The sequence below is a fragment of the Myotis nattereri genome (genome assembly GCF_964212035.1).
Source record: "Myotis nattereri genome assembly, chromosome: 4".
Lineage (NCBI taxonomy): Eukaryota > Metazoa > Chordata > Mammalia > Chiroptera > Vespertilionidae > Myotis > Myotis nattereri.
Window position 1 is genome coordinate 89216203 of NC_138079.1, and position 20221 is coordinate 89236423.

The window sequence follows — 20221 nt, forward strand, 5'->3', positions numbered from 1 at the left end:
CTGAAACCACACTGCTCCCGGGCTGTGGCTTCAACCACCAACAGGTAACCCAAAGCCCCCGGGTGGACTGGCCTCGACCTACCTCACTGCTAACCAGGAACCCCTGGCTCTTTGAGTTGCAGCCACATTAGTTTGTTTTCAGCTCCTCATACATGTGAAGGGCTGTCTTGCCACAGGGCCCTTGCCCACGCCACCCCCTTTCCTGGAATCCTCTCCTGGGACCCCTCACACTTCCGCTGGCGAACTCCTACCCCTCTTACCCATCTCCGTTCCCGTGCTGCCTCCTGCAGGAGGCTGTCCCAGGCCCCAGGCCAAGGGAGTTTCACTTGCAGAGTGCTCTCAGACCCCTCCTTCCTTTCCTTAGACCACTTGCCTCACTTTGTAATGATATGTTTACTCCCGTGACCATTCTGATTCATGTCAGTCTCCCCCCACTAATAACTGGCTGTCACAGAGACAGTGCTTACTGAGGGCTGAGCACCTTACATACATTAACGCATTTCACCCTCGAGCAACCATATGGTGGGCTATTGACGAAGGAATTCTGTGACCCACTCAAAACCCCCTGAGCCAACTAAAGGAATGCAAAGTAAGGGAGAGGCTGACGTCTGAGTATCTGTACCAGGCCACTTAATTTCAAATCCTAGGGTAACATGTTAATTATTATCAAAAATTTGGCTTTCTTGCAAAGTTTCCTGGAAGTTCTGTTTCAACACTAACCTCTTTACACTTTCTCACACAGAAGTTTTGTTTGGGAAACGAAATTTAAGACGAAACTTGAGTTAAAGGCCACTGTGGCAGGGCTAGTACACAGTAGGCACAAAGCAAAGTTTGTTGCATGCGGGTGAGCCTCGCCTGATCAGTCCCACGCAAACGCTGGTCTCTGGAGCATTGTGGGGAAGCCGGGCCACCTGCTTCCTGTCTATGAGCTGGCGCTTCCTGGTGAGGCTCCACAGAACCACTCTGAGCTCTGGGACGGGTGGTATCTCAGGACAGAGTTTAGGTCCACAGGCAAGTGTAACGTAAATGTCCACATGGTGGGCCCAGGTGGGTTAGATCTTGTTGCCATGGACCCCCATGAGGCAGAATAGTAGGCCCTGGGTTTAGCTGAAAATTTAAATACTATTTCTTGTGCCATACACACACACACACACACACACACACACACGCACGCACGCACGCACACACGCACATACACCACAGACAGCATGTGAGCCCTGGAGGGGCCAAGGACACACTGAGTCCTCCTCCCTTTGCACTGGACTTAGCCCCAAGACACAGGGCCTGGAGAAGGTGGACAGTGTTACCGCTGGCCCCAACTAAGCAACAGTGCAGACCGCTTCTTGTTTCATGCCGTCCTGTGGCCCATGTAACTAACGCATGCTAGAGCAATTTCCTGCCTTACTGAGTAGAATATATTGAATAAAAGCATGTCCTCTGATGATTCAAGACCTCACAGGGTCTCCGTGTTTGAAAATATCCTTTTTCATCCATGCACCGGATACAGCACCAGCTCCAATGGTAGCCCGTGTGGGCCAGGCAGTCTGGTCAACCCCAGAGCGGGAGGACCTGAATTCCTGAACGCACTTAGCTTGCATGTTCCAAATGCAGGACTCGTCTGCACGTTCACAAATGAGTTGCTTCTGTCCTGTTTTCCCTTGAAACAGTGGCTTTTACAGCCTAACACTGCTTTTCCCACTGTTGAAAGAGATGTGAGTTCAAGAAATATTTCATCGGTCTTTTCACGATGAATGGAAATCCAAAAGCAATTCAGTTGATGAGTGAGCCCAGCCTGTGGTGCCCACACTATCCCATCATTACACTAGTAACAGCCCGTGTCTGCCAAGCACTTTCTGTATGTCAGGCACCGTGTTAAGCCCTTGACATGCAACATTTCCTTTCATCGTCCTAACCTCCCTATGAGATAGGCCCTGAGATTGTGCCGTTTCTCAGGTGGACAAGCAGAGAGTCAGAAAGCTAAAGCAGCCTTTGCTGAGCCGGTGGTGCATACAGTCTATAGCCAGGCTGCATCCGGGGCCTACACAGGCTGGTGGCCAGTGAGTGTTCACCCCCTAAAAGAAGTCTGGTCCCCCAGGCAGAGCTGGGCAGCGGCATGGGGAGGCTATATCAAATCACAAGCAGCTCGGAGTAGCCACAGCGAGCAGGCTCTGCCCTTGGCTACCCCAAGTTTTCAGAGCCATCAGAAGCTTTTGGGGCACTCCCGCCTTTGGAGAAGGCTCCTAAGTTTGCTCACCCTTCCTGGGATGGAAGAAGTCGTGGTTTGGGAAGCTACAGATGGAGTGGCAGATGGGAAGTGAAGGCCCATCAGAGTTGCCCAGGATAAAACCATTCATCTGCAAAATTCATATGTTTTTGTGTGGGGCGACTTGGTGAAAACAACAGCAAGAGGAAGCAGCAGTGCCTGATGCATGACGTGCCTCTGGCCACCAGGCTGGCAAAGCACAGTGGACAGAAGAACCCGGGCGGGCGGTGGGGGGAGAGGGGTGAGCAGGCACTGAAATGAGAGCAGAGAAAGACAGAGCGAAAGAGACGCAGAGACCCAGAGCGTGAAGCTAAAAAGCTAGAAATATGATGACTCTCTTCCCCAAACCCCCAAATAGGTGGGGCACATGGTCTAAGGAAGGATTTCTGGACCCCTCAGATATGAGGCTCAGCCTTACAATGAAACTGACTGTGGACACTGACTGGGTACTTTCTAAGTGCCAACACTCTGCTGGTTGCATTGCTACAACCTGATCTCACAAAGATTGAATTTACCTCTGATGGTTTTAGTTCTGCCAGTGAAGTGGCAGAACTCAGACTCAAACCTTGGCCACCTGCTGAGAGTCGGAGCACTCCTTCTAGCTGAAATGCTAGAAATTCTGATATCCGGGCAGAGCAGACTTGGTTAAGGGGTCATGGTTGGTTATGGCTTCAATTTGCCAGTCAACACAAAGCCTCTAGGGGGCAGTCTCAAGACCTGGCATGAGTCTCCTGGGAAGGGCCAGGGGCCTGGGCATACCTAACTGATCTCAAGATGTCTCTGGCCGAGTTCTGCTGCCTGACATAGGCTGAAATGACCTCTGGGGCCTCCACAGGAGGCCTGGAAGAAAGTGTGGGAATCTTGATCCTAGCTAGTCAGACTGGGGGATAATAGGAGACCTTTACTCATGAGATTTCCTGCTGCCAGGTGGTGCAATCACATCCCTGCCCAGCCTGGAGCTTGAGGAGTGGCTGTGCTCTCTAGGCAGCCTGGGGCCATCCCGCCACTCTGGGCCAGCTGATTTCCCCAGGGACCAACCTCAAGCAGAAAGAATAACAACCTTAGAGCCAGACAGAACTGGTTCTAATCCCCAGCCTGCCATGTATTCTTTACATGACCTTGGGCCTCAGCTTGCCCTTCCATAAAACAGGTTTGCTTTGAGGGCTGACGGAAGCACCTCCCACATCAGCTGCTCCGCAGCAGGTTAGGGTATTTCTGAACTCAGTCCTTCCTTGGAAGATGGAGGGGAATGTCCTAACTCACCCTGCCCTGTCCCTCTCTAACTCACCTCTCCTCGTTCTTCTATTGCATTGTGTTTAATTTCTCTAATGCATCTAGTTCACCTCTGACCCAAGTCTTATCCAGGCTGCCCTTTCTCTCAGGAACTGGAGCTGTCTGTGGATGTCACAGTGCCTGGGGGTGGGGAGCACTACCAGCATCTGGTAGGTGGGGCCAGGGATGCTGCTAAACACCCTACAGTGCCCAGGACAGCCCCTCAGCATGGCAGGCTCCAGCCTGTTACGCTAATAGTGCCTAGGTTGGAAAATCCTAGTCTAGAATGATCTTTCCTTCTCATTTGCTTGCCAATCTTTTTTTTTTTTTTTTTTTAATGCTCACCTGCGGATATGTTTATTGATTTTGGAGAGAGAGGAAGGGAGAAAGAGCGCAAGAGAGAAACACCAATGGGTTGCCTCCTGCATTTGCCCCAACCAGGAATTGAACCTGAAGGCCTTTGGTGTATGGGACAGTGCTCTAACCAACCGCGCCACCTGGTCAGGGCTGACGATCCCTCCTTATCCCCAGGTCTCAACTCAAAACTGCACATTCCGAGGCCTTTCTGACGTCCTGATTTTGCCCCTCTTGCACTCAGACCATCTGCTGCTTCCTCTTGATAGCCCTGTCACACCTTGCATGACGCCTCTCTTACATAATTAGCTAATTCCTTCTAGGGTACCACCAGGTAGGGGCTGTGCAGCTTTTATTCACTAAATGCCCAAATAATGCCTTGCATGGTAGCTGCTTAATAAATCTTTGTGGAATGAATGTTTGAATAAATAAGAAATTAGGAAAAACCTGCCAGTGATGTTTTAAAATCACCTCCTTTTTTTTTCTTTTTAAATTCTGCTATCCTACAAACAAAAGAAAATAACCCCCATCATTCTTCCCAGGTTCAAGGGTGTCAGGTGCATTTTGCCTAAACTGAGCAAAGACTGTGCCTTCCCCAGATCTCCTTCAGAGTCCAGGGTCCCCGGGCAGGCCATGGGATGCCACCAAGGCCAGAACTAGAGGAAGGACACTTTAAATAGAGGCCTTCCTGCCATGCCTGTGTCTCATCTAGATCCTCACTCAAAACCCAAACTCCTGGGCATATGTGGCCTCGATATTTAATGACTTAGGAATGACTGTTTAATATTTTAGATGTGATAATCATATTGATGTTATGTTCAAAGAGAGATGTATACTGAAATATTTACAGATATGATTTGATGATGCCTTGGAAATGGTTCATGGGGGATGGGGTAGGGGGGGAGGAGGGGGGAGAGACAGACATTACCAGACTGTCACGAACTGATTATAGTTGAAACTGGGCAACGTATAAGTAGGGGTTCATTATATTAGTCTCGGCACTCTTATGCACGTTTGAAAATTGCCCTGATAAAAGTGTGTGTGAGTTCTTTAAAGATCCCTTCATTTCTGGGACTGCTGTTCAGTGCCCTCATGGCATCCGAGGGAGGAAGGCCCTCTGCTTCACACACTGTCCCCCTCCCTGTCCACTCACTTCTGCCTCTCAGCCTCCTCAATCAATCAGGATGGAAGACACGGCCGAGCAAAGAGCAGCCGTCTGGATAGGAAATAGACCTCATTTTCTTGCCTTTCTCCTTTACAAGCTCTCTGGAGGGGTTTTCTTTGCTTATGGTCTATTTTACGGAGCAGATCACTGTTTGTGCACAGGGACCTTCCTCGTGGCATCTCCGCTACCTCGGGGCTGCAGATGTGGGCTGCTCTATCTGCCCCACACGACTGTGGCCCAGCAGGCTGCAGGCTGAGTGGGAAGACCCAGAGAAACTCAAAGTCTGTAGTTTCACGTGAAATTTCCCAATTTAAAAATGTAGACAATCAATTTGTTTGTTAAAACTAGGTAGGAGCCAAAGAATAAAATCCAAGATACCCATGGCCCTTGAATAGCCCAAAGACACCCACATGTCTGTGACTGCCTGACCTGTCGCACGGACCTCCCTTTCTCCTCCCTGCCCCTCCTGGTTTAACTTGGATGTCACACCTTGTCTATCTCTGCTCAGATCATACCAGTGGTTCCCTCTTGCTTGAGTGACAGCCAAATTCTGGAATCTCTACAGTCTCGCCCCAAGTTGCTCTCTGATCTTCTGTCTCTTACTACCCTACGCCTCACTTAGTCTGTCCCAGCCACACTGAGCCCTGTTGTTCCTTCCACACACCAGGTGTGTTCCTGCCCCAGGGCTCAGCACTGCTGTTCCCTGTTCCTGGACCACTTTCCCTGCCCGAGCGACTCACGCCTCCTTCCTCGTCCGTCCATTCCTCTGGGTGAGGACCGTCCTGTCACGCTGGTTAAAATTCCAACACTCCCCTGCGTCCTCTCGGCTTTGTTTTCCCATGCACCATTGGACTTATTTTGTTTGTTATTTGTCTCCCCGACTGGACTGAAAGCTCCATGGGGGGAAGGGTGACAGTCCCTTCAGTGTTTCCTCAAACAGAGCGGGAAATACTGTGTGCTCAACAAATACATGTTGAATGAACGAACGAACGAGTGAATGTGCAAATGATGCTCAGGCCCAGGGTGGATCCCATGCGGAGGGATCTGTGAAGACAGCGCCGGAGCGTACACGCTGCTCTGCACAGGACGCAAAACGCTAAGACCGGGGAGGATGGGAGGGGAGTGGGACCTGGGCGCAGGCTGCTGGGGCCGAGGGCCGCCTTACCTGATGGGGTAGTCGGCTGCGCTGAGGTTGATGAAGAAGTCCCAGGGCCAGTCGGTCATCTCCAGCAGGTCCCGCATGCTCTGCAGGTACGTGGCCAGGAGGCTGGCGCCGCCCCAGATGGTGGCCATCCGCCAGGGGGTGACGCGGACGTTGCTGTACTGCCGGGCGAACTGGAGCACTTGGCGGTGCAGGTAGTTGGAGCGCTTTTTCCCAGGAGAGAAAAGGGTGACATTCAGCAGCCCAGAAAACACCCAGACGTGCCCCTTGTCCCCTCTCTGTCCCTTCCCTTCTAGGTGGCAGGGTTCCTGAACTTTGCCCAGTAGATGGTTCAGGCTGCGGGCATCTTTCTATATGGCTATTCGAACACTTATTATTGCTTAAATTTCACTTTAGCTATTTTAAATGCAGATTCCCTGGCCCCATCCTCTGACCTATGGTTTACTAGGAGCCTAGGGCTCTGCATTTTTTATACAGACGGAGGCATGTGGTCTGAGGATAGCAAGCTGTGAAATACGGCTGTATCAAACGAAGCCTGAGGAGTACTGTGAGGAGTGGAATGTCTCCATCACCTTCTCACAGGCCTGCCAGAAGCAGATCCTTTGCCTCTTGAGTAAGGACATAATTATGTCACATCCCAGGCTAAGAGAAAACCCCTGGGACAAGAGAGTTCAAGGGTCAGCAAGCCTGCTGTGGGGTTTTATAAATAAAGTTTTATTGGGACACAGCCACACACATTCATCATTCGTTTATGTATTGTTTATGGCTGCTTTCACACGACAACGGCAGAGCTGAGTAGCTGCCACAGAGAGGGTATGGCCTTCAAGCCTAAAATCTTTATATATGGCCCTTCATAGGGAAAGTGTGCCCACTCCTGGGATAGCTCTTCTCACAGAGAGGAAGGCAGTGTACTGGGCAGTGCGACAGTGAGGAAAAGAGGGAAGAAAACCAGTATTTATAGAGAGTCAGTCTCTCTCTCTCTCTCTCTCTCTCTCTCTCTCTCTCTCTCTCTCTCTCCCTAGGAGAGGTAGCTGCTCAGCCTACTAGCCTTCCCTAAAAGGGAGGCTGGCTTGAAGAGGGGCAGAGGGACCCACAGAGAAAGGCCAGCAGGAGGCGCCTGGATGGGGGGCTCACCTTGTCCACGTGGATGTAGTAGAAGTGGTCTTTGTGGTAGATGGCCTTGAACATGCGCTGCAGCTGCCGGGAGGCACGGCCGTGCACCACCAGGACGAAAGCGATCCGGACCGGGTTGGCCAGCATATACTCCACGGAGTCCTCGTCCCACTGGACGTTCTTGTTGGCTTTGCCTGAGGAAAACCCGAAAGATCACAGAGGGGGGTGAGGGTCAGAAGTTCCTGTTGGGGGCAGGTTCTCTGATGCTTCATCTTGGGGACTGTTGGAGGGGCACCGTAGTCACATTGGGCCCTGAAACCCGATTCAGCATAACCAAGCATGTCCTGGACCCTTATGCTCTCCTGGTGCAACAGGAGTGGGGGACCTTGAGGTGCTTAAGTCACAATTTCCATCCCCAAGAAGCTTTAAAGAGCTGATGGAGACACAGGTACACATATTAAACTATCGAACAGGAGGAGATAAGAGGCATAAGAGGTGCATCTCTGAACCACTGAGGAGGAGAAGTTAACTCTGAGCTAGAAAACATAAGATACCTGTGCTGCTTTTGCCCATTCAAGTCTATTCTCCTGTTTCCTCCTAAAAGCATCCATTCAAAAAAAATGGTGGTGAGAACAGATAACAGGAGATCTACCCTCTTAGCAAAGTTTTAAGAGCTCTGTATAGTCTTGTTGATTGCAAGCACGATGCTGTTCAGATCTTTAGAACTTATTCCTCTTGCATAGCAAAAAATCTCATCCAGTATTTTGAGAGGCCTCACCCCCCTCCTCCATTCTCAGTCCAAGTGGATGGGGGAGGACCTCCCTCCATTATCAAGGTCAGGGGCGTGCATAGAGCTTTGGCCTGGCCAGTTCAAACATTGCATCTCCCTGGCCATTGTCTGTATGATGCAGAGGTGAGCATGTGACCCAACCAAGCTAATTAGCCCCAAACACAGAATTCTACACTTTGGTTGAGACAACTAGATAAGAGATGTTAATTTTTTGGTGTACACACAGCTGGGAGATTCTAAGAGCGCTTCTGTCCCCACATGGAGGTTGCCTGAGAAGGACCAACACAAAAGCAGCACTGCCGAGGGAGGGGGAGGGCTAGAGCCTAAGGACCCGCTAGAGCTCCTAGATCAGCCCCGTGGGAGATCAGCCACCATCAGTCATATCCTAGTTTTCTTTGCAAGCCTGGATCCTACACCAGACCCACCTGGGTAAATGGTTCCAGATATATATATATTTTTTTTATCCCAGAAGCAGCTCAAAGAGGCTGTTTTCCCCTCCTTTCCTCTGCAAACACACCAGGGGCAAGGTTGCAAGGAGAAACACTGGCTCAGTTCATTGCAATTCCAGCTAGAGTTCTCCCAGCTCTCTTCGGCCTGATTTCCTTCGAGTCTAACCTGATTTCTTGTGGGTTCGAGGTTAATGGGACCAGAACGTTGTCAGGGTATTAGCTGCATGTGTCCCAGAATGTCAATTGGGAAAGCCGAGAACTGGGAGTGTGTAGCCTGGAGGTCAGGAGACTGGAGGCCTGTTCGCTGTCGCTGGAAAGCTGAATGGCTGCCAAATGAACAAGGCACCGTCTACCTTGTTCCAGGGGACAGGAAGAGACGGACATGGCTAATGTCCAAGTCGCATGGCCCAGCCTCCACACCTACGTGACCTGCCTCCTGCAGGCCTGGTGCCTTGACTGGCCAGCCCTACTACTTACCTCGCCTCCGGGCCCTTTTCTGTCTTTACTTGAGGTGTCTGCCTCAGCACCTTTTCATGGGCTATTCTTGCTACTGGAACACCCTTCCCTTAGATCTTTATTTATTTATTTTATTTCATTTTTTTTAAAGGGGAGAGTGATGATTTTTATTTTTATTTTAATATACTTTATTGATTTTTTACAGAGAGGAAGGGAGAGGGATAGAGAGTTAGAAACATCGATGAGAGAGAAACATCGATCAGCTGCCTCCTGCACACTCCCTACTGGGGATGTGCCTGCAACCAAGATATATGCCCTTGACCAGAATCGACCCGGGACCCTTGAGTTCGCAGGCCAACCCTCTATCCGCTGAGCCAAACCGGTTACGGCTCCCTTAGATCTTTACATGGCTGCATCTTCCTGTCCTCAGTTCACCGATCAATAAAAGGCCACCTCACCCCGCCCCCAGCCACATTATTCTTTCACTGCACCCTATTTCAATTTTCTGCATAGCATTTAGCACTGTCTGAAATTGTTTATTCACTTACTTGTTTATTATTTAAATATTCCACTAGAACATGAACTCCAAGAGATGGACTATTTAGTCTTGTTTGTCATTAAATGTACAACACTATGGCACACCGCGCTCTTGGTGGAAAAAAGAAGTTACAGGAGGTACATGTGGTTCAGTGCCATAGTAATAGCAACAGAGTTTACTGAGCACCGATCAGCCCTGGCCATTCCTTATTTCATGTAATCCTCATAACAACCCTGAAAGATGATATTTATCATTTCCATTTTGCAAATGTGGAAACCACAGCTTAGAAAGGCCAAGGGATTTATTTGTTCAAGGTCACACTGCTTTAATTAGTTCAGCTGAGATTCAAACCCAGGTCTGTTTTTAAAGCCTATGCCCTTACCCACGAATATACACGATATTACCACACCCAGAATTTGGGAAAGTTTACAATTCTACTTGTCAGTTAATGAAAATACCTCTGAGTTACTGCAGGTAAACAGGCATTTGAGGACTATCAGAGGCACTGCAGGGAGGATTGCTGTATCGTGTGAAAAGCTGACTCTAGTCATCATTACGGACACATGTTTTCATCCATCCATCCATCCATCCATCCACCCACCCACCAACCCATCCATCCAGTCACCTATCCATCCATCCATCCATCCATCCATCCATCCATCCAAATCTAACCAATCACCCAGAAACCATTCAACAACCCATCTAGCAAAGCATTCAACAGCTTATTATAAAAAAAATGCCAACCATCTATTCATCCATCCATCCAACCACCCATCACCTTTAAAACCAATCATCCATCCATCCATCCATCCACTCAGCATGCTCAAAGCAAATCATCCGTGAATCTACTCTTCAACCATCTAACTATCAAGTCGTTGATCCATGCCATTTTAACCTAGCCTATACCACATGCCAAGGTCTGTGCTAGGTACTAGAAAAAGAAACTTTTCTTGCGGGGAGGGGAATCCTTGCTTTTGAGGTGCTTTCAGCCAACTTGGGAAAACAGAAGACAATGCTCAATTGTTTTATGATAGAAGTGTGTTCAGACTGCTCTTGGAGGCAAGAAGTGAACAGTCTGTCTGCAGGGACAGAGGAGACCTCAGAGAGTTTAGTCCAAAGTTTCGGAGCCCATTTCTTCACACTCTCCGGATGAGTCCTAAGGTCTCATGATCCTGAGGATAATTATCCTTGTGGCTCTGGTTGAAGACAGAATGGGCAGCAACCGAGGGGGAGGGTCCGCGGGGGGAGGTGTCCTCACTACCCTCTAATCTTCTCTCCAAGGCAATCCCAAGACACAGGGCTTTTGTGGTGATCATTGGGGGTGGGGTGGGGGTGGGGGTTGAGGGGGAAAGTCTGCCTGGAGGGATCATGTGCCCTTCCAGCGGTTCTCAACCTGTGGGTCGCGACCCCTTTGGCGGTCAAACGACCCTTTCACAGGGGTCGCCTAAGACCATCCTGCATATCAGATATTTACATGACGATTCATAACAGTAGCAACATTACAGTTATGAAGTAGCAACGAAAATAATTTTATGGTTGGGTCACAACATGAGGAACTGTATTTAAAGCGCCAGAAGGTTGAGAACCACTGCTTTAAACATTCATACAACAATCCATCCATCTATCCAATCAACCATGAAGTAGCCTTAAAACCTCCCACCTGCCAGCCCTGGACAAGGCCTGGAGAACAAAGACATGTAGAACATGAGCCTGCTTTCACAGATGTATTATGAATGGATTAAGGAATGTGAGAATCCAAAGTGAAAAGATAACATATGAGAAAAGCTTATATTCTCTCCCCAAGACCGCAGCCCGAAGGCCGTGTACTGGCCTTGGCCACACTGGGCGTGACCTCTCCTTGCCTCCCTTGGGGACTCTTTATCAAACCAAGGGAGGGACACTTAAAAGCAACAGCTACTTCTGCCACTTTTTCCACCTGGATTTCACTGGGTGATTTTTCAAAGGTCTCACCATGGTCCACGACACTGTATTTCATAGAAAGTGCACTCTGTAGGGGCGCATGCTGTACTCAGATGACACTGCTCATCCCTGCCCCAAGGTCTCTGGGTAACAATGAATCTGGAGTTCTCAGCAACTGAGCCTCATAGGGCCTCTGGGAGCAGCCTGTGTTCTCTCCAACTACGATGTCTCTTGCCATGACTAGTTTTTTCTTATTTCAGAGAGAGGAAGGGAGAGGGAGAGAGGGATAGAAACATCAGTGATGAGAGAGAATCATTGATCAGCTGCCTCCTGCATGCCCCACCCTGGAATTGAGCCTACAACCTGGGTATGTGCCCTGACCAGGAATTGATCCATGACTTCCTGGTTCATGGGTCGATGCTCAACCACTGCGCCACACTGGCCGGGCTCTTGCCATGCTTGTTGAGTGAGTGAATGAACGAGTGGGTGGATGAATGCATCCTGGGGAAGAGGGCTGCTCTGGTACAGAGGGGCTGACCTCGCCTGTGGGCCTGCTGTGCTCCAGCCTGTGCCAGAGGCTCTGCGTCAGTTGGTACTTGGCTTTGGATGGAAGGCACTGCCATGTTCTCAGGCTCAGAGAGGTTGGAGCTTTTGTTCCGGTCACACAGTGAGCGAGGCCGGAGGTGGGAGTGAAAGCTGGGAGTGGCAGAGCCCAGCACTGGCCTTGCTACCTCCAGCCTACCCTCTCCTGAAGCAAAGAGCAGGGAGATGGGAGGACCGGTGTGCAGATTCCATGCTGGTCTTTAGAGGAACTTGCATGTTGATGTTGAGGAGAGCCTTTTGTACTGTCTCTTTAGGGTTTTAGATTGTGGGGGAGGTGCACAGGTGGACAGACACAGACAAGGATGCTTCCCTCTGGAGGGGGAGGGGGCCCTGGGAAATCCAACACTCCCACTCAGCCTCCTCCATTTAAATACAGTCCCCGTGGACCAGACAGCTAGCCTGGGGAGCAGCAAAGACAAGAGGGAATAACACCCATAGTTCTTCTGGAGGACAGCTATTTTGGGGATTAGGGTAGGTGGGAAGGAGCAAAAATATCCAATATCTCCTTTCTGGAGACACACACACAGAGGGACAGATGGAGATGGTGATGAGAGGCAGGGAGAGAGAGAGAGAGAGAAAGAAAGAGAGAGACTAAGAAACAGAGGCAAAAAGACAGATTGATAGAAAAAGAGAGATGATGGATGGATAGAGAGATGACAGCAGATGAGCAGGAATAGAGAAAGGCCACACACACATTGAGAACAAACCAGAGAGACCTGAGGACAGAAAGCCCTCCCCCTTACTCCCACATATGGAGAGAGAAACATATAGAGACCTAAACAGAAGCCCTGAGAAAGGAAGACATATGCAGGTATAAACAGAGACAAACATATAATCAGACACACACACAGAGACAGGAAGAGGCAGAGGGGCAGCCACACTGAAAAAGCTGGATCTATCCAACCTCAAAACATTGCAGCTGTCCTCACAAGCAAAGGCACACCAGAGTCCCAGAATACCAGAATTAAGCAATGTCCCCAGGCCTAAGCCTGCCTGCCCTGCCCCGTCTGTTCTGTCCTTTACACACCTGCCCCTACCCTCTCACCTGGCCAGCTCCTGCCCTCTCAAGAGCCCAGGGATGGAGGAAGAAATCAGGGCTCAGAGAGGTGAAGCAACTTGCCCAGGGACCCACCAAACATGGCGGGACATCCTCAGGTTGGCTCCAGAACTCTAACTGCAATCGCTCCCATACTGGCACACAGTAGGACCTCCACAGGGTTTACTGAATAAACAAGGGAGTGAATGAGTGCGTTTTCTGCACCACCTTGCAGCAGGGTGTGGGTGGGGAGCCATTTAATGGGCTGAGGCTCCCACATGGCTCCCTTCGCCAGTTGCCAATAACCAGCTTCCTATTTTTGCTCCACATCCCTGGCTCCTGTAACAATCTTTCCGGCAAGCTGCTCTGACACAGGGGAGCTGGAAGCGACAATAAACCACACCGCAGCCGTGGGCCTCCCCCACACCCTGGCCACCATTTCCGGGACTGTGGCCCTGAAAAGCACGCGGCCTCCTACACGAGGAGTGAGATCGGCAATGGGTTGTGGCAAGATTCCAGCAAGGCGGGAGCCGGGGAAATGGACTCTCGTCCTGCTGGAGGCAGCAGGAGCTGGCACATTGTCAGAGGCGAGGTGGCAACAAGTACCACAATTTTAAATATGCATTCCCCTTGCCCCAGTAACTCCACCCCTAAGAATCTAAGCGAAGGGAAGGAGAAGGCATATATGGAAGTCTCTATGTACAAGACATCATTTTGTTCATCTATTCATTCATTCTGTGTCTATGTCATATCATAGCAAACACAACAGAGTCCTTTCCCGAACGCTGCTTAGTCTAGTGGGGTAGAAAGCCAATACAAAAGTAAGCAAACAGAGAATACGATTGCAGTTAGTGAAAAAGGCAATGGAGAGAAAGAAACTTTGCATGTAAAGGGATGGGTTCATTTGGCGACGGTGGCCAATGGAGGGCGATGTGAAGCGGAGACACTTGAGCAAGCTCTGAATGAAGTGAGGGCATGAGTCATGTAATTATCAGGGCTGGAGGAGGATTCAGGGAACCAGGCATAGCAAGTGCAAAGGTCCTGGGGCCTTGACCTCAATAGTACTTATAATGGTCCCAAAGAGGAATCAACCAAAAGCTCTTATTAATACTTACTGATACAGAACTTGTCTATAGCAAGCAAAAGAGAAGTCCTAAAATGCAATCCGTAACAATTTAAAAGACATGCTCTCAAATGTTAACAGAGGTTCCTATAGTGGCAGGACAGTTTCTGTGTCTTCTTTATACTTTTCCGCATTATCTGCATTTTGCAAAATGGATTACTTTTATAATGAGACATAACCATAAAGGTGATGCTTATCGGCAATTCTAATACCAGCTGCTTATTGAGAGCCTACCAAGTGCTAAGTAATTTTTGTGAATGATTGTTTTTGCTTCTATCCAAACCTCTAGAAGAAGAATTATCATCATCCCATTATGTTAGGGAAGATCTGAAGCTCAGAGAAGTCCCAGCGAGGAGGAGGCTGGGAATGGAGTGAGCCTGTGACGTCGGAGCCCTGTCAATGCCACTGTCAGTGCTGGATGCGATTGTCCCCGTTTCAAAAGGAGAAAACTCTGTCCCTAGGAGAAGCGTGTCAGTTGACTTCCAGCTGCAGGACAAAAAGCAATGACGTGTGGTCAGAGCTATGCGCGCTGTTGCAGACTGAAACCCAAACGCTTCCCAGCTCCTAAAAAAACCTATGAATTTAAAAATATAATCAGGTTCCTGTGGCTCAAAACAGAAAATAAGTGGAAGAATCGGAGTGATTAGAGGCAGCAGGAGACGCTGACTTCAGACAAATGTGAAAAGCCAGGCTTGTGGGGGAGAGTTTATTTCTGCGAGGCAGGTGCGAGGGCCAAGGACAGGGAGTCACGGAGAGCTGCGCCAGTGACCAGCTCTGCCACTTTAGGCCTGTGACCCAAACTCTGAATTCCACAGTAGTCCTGGGACCAGCAGGAACGATGTAATTCTTGGGCTCTGAAGACGTGGTGAAGGCGCTTTGCAAGGGTCGATGTGAAGCTGGCAACAGCGATGTCTGTGATACTTTGTAGGAACATGATCCAGGAGGAGAAAGCGCGATGCAAGGGTTAAGATCATGGCTTCTGGTTAGGCAGATCTGTGTCAGCTTGGCCCGGTTACACAAGCTCTCCAAGCCTCAGTGTTATTATCTGTAAAATCAGTATTACATCATCACAGAATCTGCCTCACACAGACATTTATTCCCTGTAAATGTCATTGCATTTTGTGTCCAGTACTGAGCACAGCACGGCCTGCAGTAAATGCTCAATAAACAAGAGCTATCTATCTATCTATCTATCTATCTTCTTCTTCATCATCATCATCATCATCATCATCATCATCATCATCATCGTGAGAGTCATCATTTCTATTTGGCTGTTCATCCTCAGTGATTAGATCAGGTTTGGTTTAACCACTGGGTCCAGCTACGGGGTTCCAGCCCTCGCTGTACCGGCTCCCAGGGCGTGCACAGGCTGGGGCTGCTGCTTCCAATAAACCCCCACACCGGAATCTCCCTCAGACCACAATTAATAACTCACGGGAAGCGAAGGAGCGGCTTGACTGGAATAGTTATTCCACCACCAAAACCCTCGGTTCTATTTATACTCCAAAGGGCCTCTTGTGGCTGTGGGGAGGGGAGCTTTCTGACTTGGCTCCAGATGAGAGGGCTGGCTGGGTCTTAGGAAGGGAGAGAAGTGGAAACAATATTGTGTGCAAATGGGGCTCGGGTCAGAAGCCCGAGCTGGTGCCACCAGCTCACCGCCCGCAGGGAACACACTGAGCTGGGATTCCAGACGGGTGCCCCGCTCTGGCTTTCCACTGTGGGGACTTTGGAAAGATACTAGGATCGTCGGTTCTTATCTATAAAGTGGATGATCATGTAGTAATTCTAGTTTTATTATTTTTTTAATTTAATACATTTTTTATTGATTTCAGAAAGGGAGAGGGAGAGAGAGAGAGAAACACCAATGATGAGAGAGAATCATTGATCAGCTGCCTCCTACACGCCCCACACTGGGGATAGAGCCTGCAACGTAGGCATGTGCCCTGACCGAGAATGGAACTGTGACCTCCTGGTTCACAGGTCAACGCTCAACCACTGAGCCATGCCAGCGGGGCTAGTTTTATTTTTAAGGAGCCTCCATACCGATCTCATAGTGGCTGCACCATGTTGAACACCGAGAACAGGGTGCTGAGTGAAATAAACCAGAATGACAATAATGCATGAATCCCCTCAGGTGAGAGATCTGAAATGGCGAAAGTCATAGAATCAGAGTGGGATGGTGGTTGCCAGGGGATGAGGGGTAGAGGAGGTGAGGAACTGTGATTACCGGGTGTAAAGTGTCAGGCAAGCAAGACTACGCAGGCGGAGGGATCTGCTGCATAGCATCGCCTGAGCCAGCCACACTGAGCACTCAGACTGTGTACAGAGGGCGGCTCTCAGGTTAAGTGTCCTAACCAAAGTGCAATGACATTTACAAGGAATAGAGGGCGAACCATTCATCCCTGACCTCAGTGGGCTGTGTGGTGAGTCCTGATTGTGAAGGAAACACAGTTTCACACAGGCGGCAGGCACAGTGCAGGGGAGTGGGATTCATGTCAGGTTCCAGGTTCTCTGTCAGACTTGACTGGAGGTGCCTTTTTCCCACGGGGAAATTTCTTTTTTTTTGTTTTGTTAATCCTCACCCGAGGATATATATTTTATATATTAGAAGCCTGTTGCACGAAGATTCATGCAATAGGCCTTCCTTCCCCTGGCTGCTGGCACCAGACTTTCCTCTGGCACCCAGGACCCAGGCCTTTGGTCTGGCCGCAGCAGAGAAGCCAAGCTTCTTCAGTCTTCACTCCGGCTGGAGCCTTCAGTCTTCGCCATCTTTGCTGGGTTAATTTGCATACACATCCTGACTGGCTGGTGGGCATAGCAGAGTGACACCAATTTGCATGTTTCTCTTTTATTAGTGTAGATATATATACTTTCCCTATTAATTTTTTAAGGGAGAGAGGCAGAGAGAGAGAAAGAGAGAGGGAGAGAAACACTGATTTGACAAAGACACATCGATTGGTTGCCTCCTGCATGCACCTCGACCAGGTTGGGGATTGAACTTACAACCCAGGTATGTGCCCTTGACTGGGAATGGAAACCTCAACCCTTCAGTGCATGGGCTGATGTTCTAACCACTGAACAACGTGGGCCACGGCCCCACTGGGAAATTTCAAGGCAGATTTTTGGTTATTAGAACTTGGGAGATCCCAGTGCCCAGAAAGAAGCCCCTACTCTCCGCAGGTTCATCAAAGGTGGCACAGTATGGCGGGACAGCACAAAAGGTCACAAGTCTGGGTTCAAACCCTGCTCCTGCTGTGAACCAGCTGTGGGACCCTGGGCGAGTCATTTCCTTCCCTGCACACCCTTACAGAGCAATGATGATGTCTAAGGCCAGCCGAGCACTTATTATGCCCTAAGCACTATGCATGCAAGGTTTCATTATTTCATTTTCCTAAGGTCTCAGGTGGCAGGTACCATGATGACAAATCCCATCTCACCGTGGCTGGGAGGTGCTGAGTAACTGACGAATACCTGCTCTCTCTATAGAGGGCCCAACAGAGATAAACACTTTGGTCAGCTGGACTCCAAGACCCATGTGTTGTCTTATGAGATGAAGGAGTTGAAATTTCCAGTCTGAGATTCTAACGTGACCATGGAGTTAGCAGCACTGCACTGAAAACTGTCCTCCCTTTGAGAGAGGGCTGTTTTTCTTCCTTCCCTCCCTACCTTCCTTCCTTTCTTTTATTCAGCTTTATTGAGGTATCCTATATAATAAAAGCCTAATATGCATATTGTTCCCTCGACCAGGGGGCAGGGCCAGCCAGCCAACTGCCTGCAGCCCCTCCCCCTGGCCAGCCCTGGCCGGGCGGGCAGCAGCAGCAGGTGGCTGGGGGAAGGGAGGCCCCGACCAGCATCTGGCAGCCACTAGGAACCCTACCTGTGCCCGAATTTCATGCACTGGGCCTCTAGCGATTGACATAAAATAGGAAGATATTTGTTGTGGTGATTTGACAGCTGTGTACATTGTAAAAGGATTCCCCCATTCATCTAATTCATTAGCACATCCAACACCTCACATATCTACCTTTTTTTGGGGTGGGGGTTCGGTGAGAACATTTAAGTTCTACACTCTCAGCAAATTTCAACTATACAACACCATGTCATCAACTATAGTCACCATGTTTTACATTAGATCCTCAGACCTTACTCATCTTATAGCTGAGAGCTTGTACCCTTTTACTGACCTCTCCCTATCCCCGCCCCCCCACCCCAGACCCTGGCAACCACTTTTCTACCCTCTGTTTTATGAGCCTGGCTGTCTTTCTTTTTAAATCCCATATATAAGGAAAACCATGCAGTTTTGTCTTTCCCTGACTTATCTCTCATAGCATCGTGCCCCCAGGCCCAGCCATGTGGTCAGGAGTGGCAGGATGTCCTTCCTCAGGGCTGAATACACTCCCCTGTTTGTATGAACTGCATCAGGCTGCTTCCCTCAATGTCTGCGGTTCCCCACGAGCCAAGGTTTTCTCTCTCTCAGGAAGCCGTCCTGGCCTCCAGCCTGGCACAGAGCTGAGCTCAGAGGACAGGCCTCAGTGAGTGAATGATTTCTCACTGACAGATTGAGTCAGAGAGCTTGGTCCACGTTCAGGCCCTGGAGGCTGAGTGGAAGATTCGGGCCCCAGCTGTTTAACTTGATGGTCTCCACTCAACCAACGAATCAGATGGGGGCTGGGTCCCACTTTTCCTTGAGGCCTCGGGGGGCGGGGGCAGCTTGAGGACCCCGCTCAGGAGCACCCACCCTCCCCGGGAGGAGCCTGGCGGGTGCCCAGCCGTCCTCCAGCATCAGGGCTGCTGCTAACCCAGGGCCTTCCTGTCACCTCCAGCCCAACTTAATGAGAAGTGAGAAGATGATCAAGTAGAGATGGTGGAGTTGGGAGAGGAAGCGATGAGAGCACACAGTTCCAAGGACAGAGCTGGCCAGGCCGCCACCCTCCGGGTCTCAGGAGAAAGGACTACCTTTGGTGAAGCCAGCCCTGACCCCCTTCCCCATTCCTTCTTGTGGTCCTGCCTCTTCATGCCCCATGGGCCTTCCAAGCATCCTGCACTTCTTTTTGTAAAAAATGCTGGTCAAATACACAGACCAAAAAAATGTACCCTCTTCTCTATTTTCAAGTGTACAGTTCCATAATGTTAAGTAAATTCACATGTTCTGCAAACATCCACCACCATCCATTTACAGAATGTTTTCATCTGGAAGCATTAAACAGCACCTTCCCATTCTCCCTCCTCCCACCCCTGGCAACTACCACTGTACCTTCTATCTCTATGAACCTGGCCACTCTAGATACCTCAAAGAAGTGGGATCGTGTAATATTTGTTCTTTTGTGACTGGTTTCTTTCTCAGCACAATGCTTTCGGGGATCATCCATGTTGCAGTGGGTGGCAGGATTTCCTTTCATTTTAAGGCTAAATAATATTTCCCTGTATGTACACCCTACCTTTCCGCTGCCCATTCATCTGCTGGTGGATAGCTGCGTTGCTTCCACTTTTTGGCTCTTGCGAAGAATGCTGCTATGAACATGTGTGCAAATATCTCCTCGAGGCCTTGCTTTCAAATCTTTGGGGTGTAGACCCAGAAGTGGAATTGCTGGATCCTAAGGTAACTATGTTTCATTTAATCATTTATCTTGAGAAACCCATCCTATACTTCTTAAACTCAGCCATTCCATGTGGGGGCTCAGCCTGGGTCTGCATCCTGGACCGACTTTGGGCTCACAGGTCACTTGGCTAATCTGTGCCTCAGTTTCCTCATGTAAAAGAGAGCTCATCTCCGAGGGATGCTGTAAAGACCAAAAGCTATAACTTAGTCAACATAAGGCGATTCAGCTCCACAGTGGAGGTGTCAGTTGTTGAGCCGACGCGGTGTGACTCTGAGCCTCACTCACTGCACTGCCACCTGTTCACTGTTTCCATGGCTGAGGAGGGTGGCCCTGACCTTGAGAGTTCCAGAGCTGGGGTTCACACACATGATGTCGGA

At 49.6% G+C, this 20221-nt stretch overlaps 1 protein-coding gene across 1 annotated transcript in view; it reads right to left on the minus strand.

Annotated features, from left to right (window-relative positions):
* The window catches only part of XYLT1 (xylosyltransferase 1), a gene marked incomplete at both ends in the record, with an annotated part of 297295 nt that overhangs the window by 60364 nt on the left and 216710 nt on the right, over window positions 1-20221 (minus strand). The window contains 2 exons of the mRNA XM_081089853.1: window positions 6220-6422; window positions 7351-7523. Coding sequence (XP_080945979.1) covers window positions 6220-6422; window positions 7351-7523 — 376 coding nt within the window. The remainder of the gene's footprint in view (window positions 1-6219; window positions 6423-7350; window positions 7524-20221) is intronic.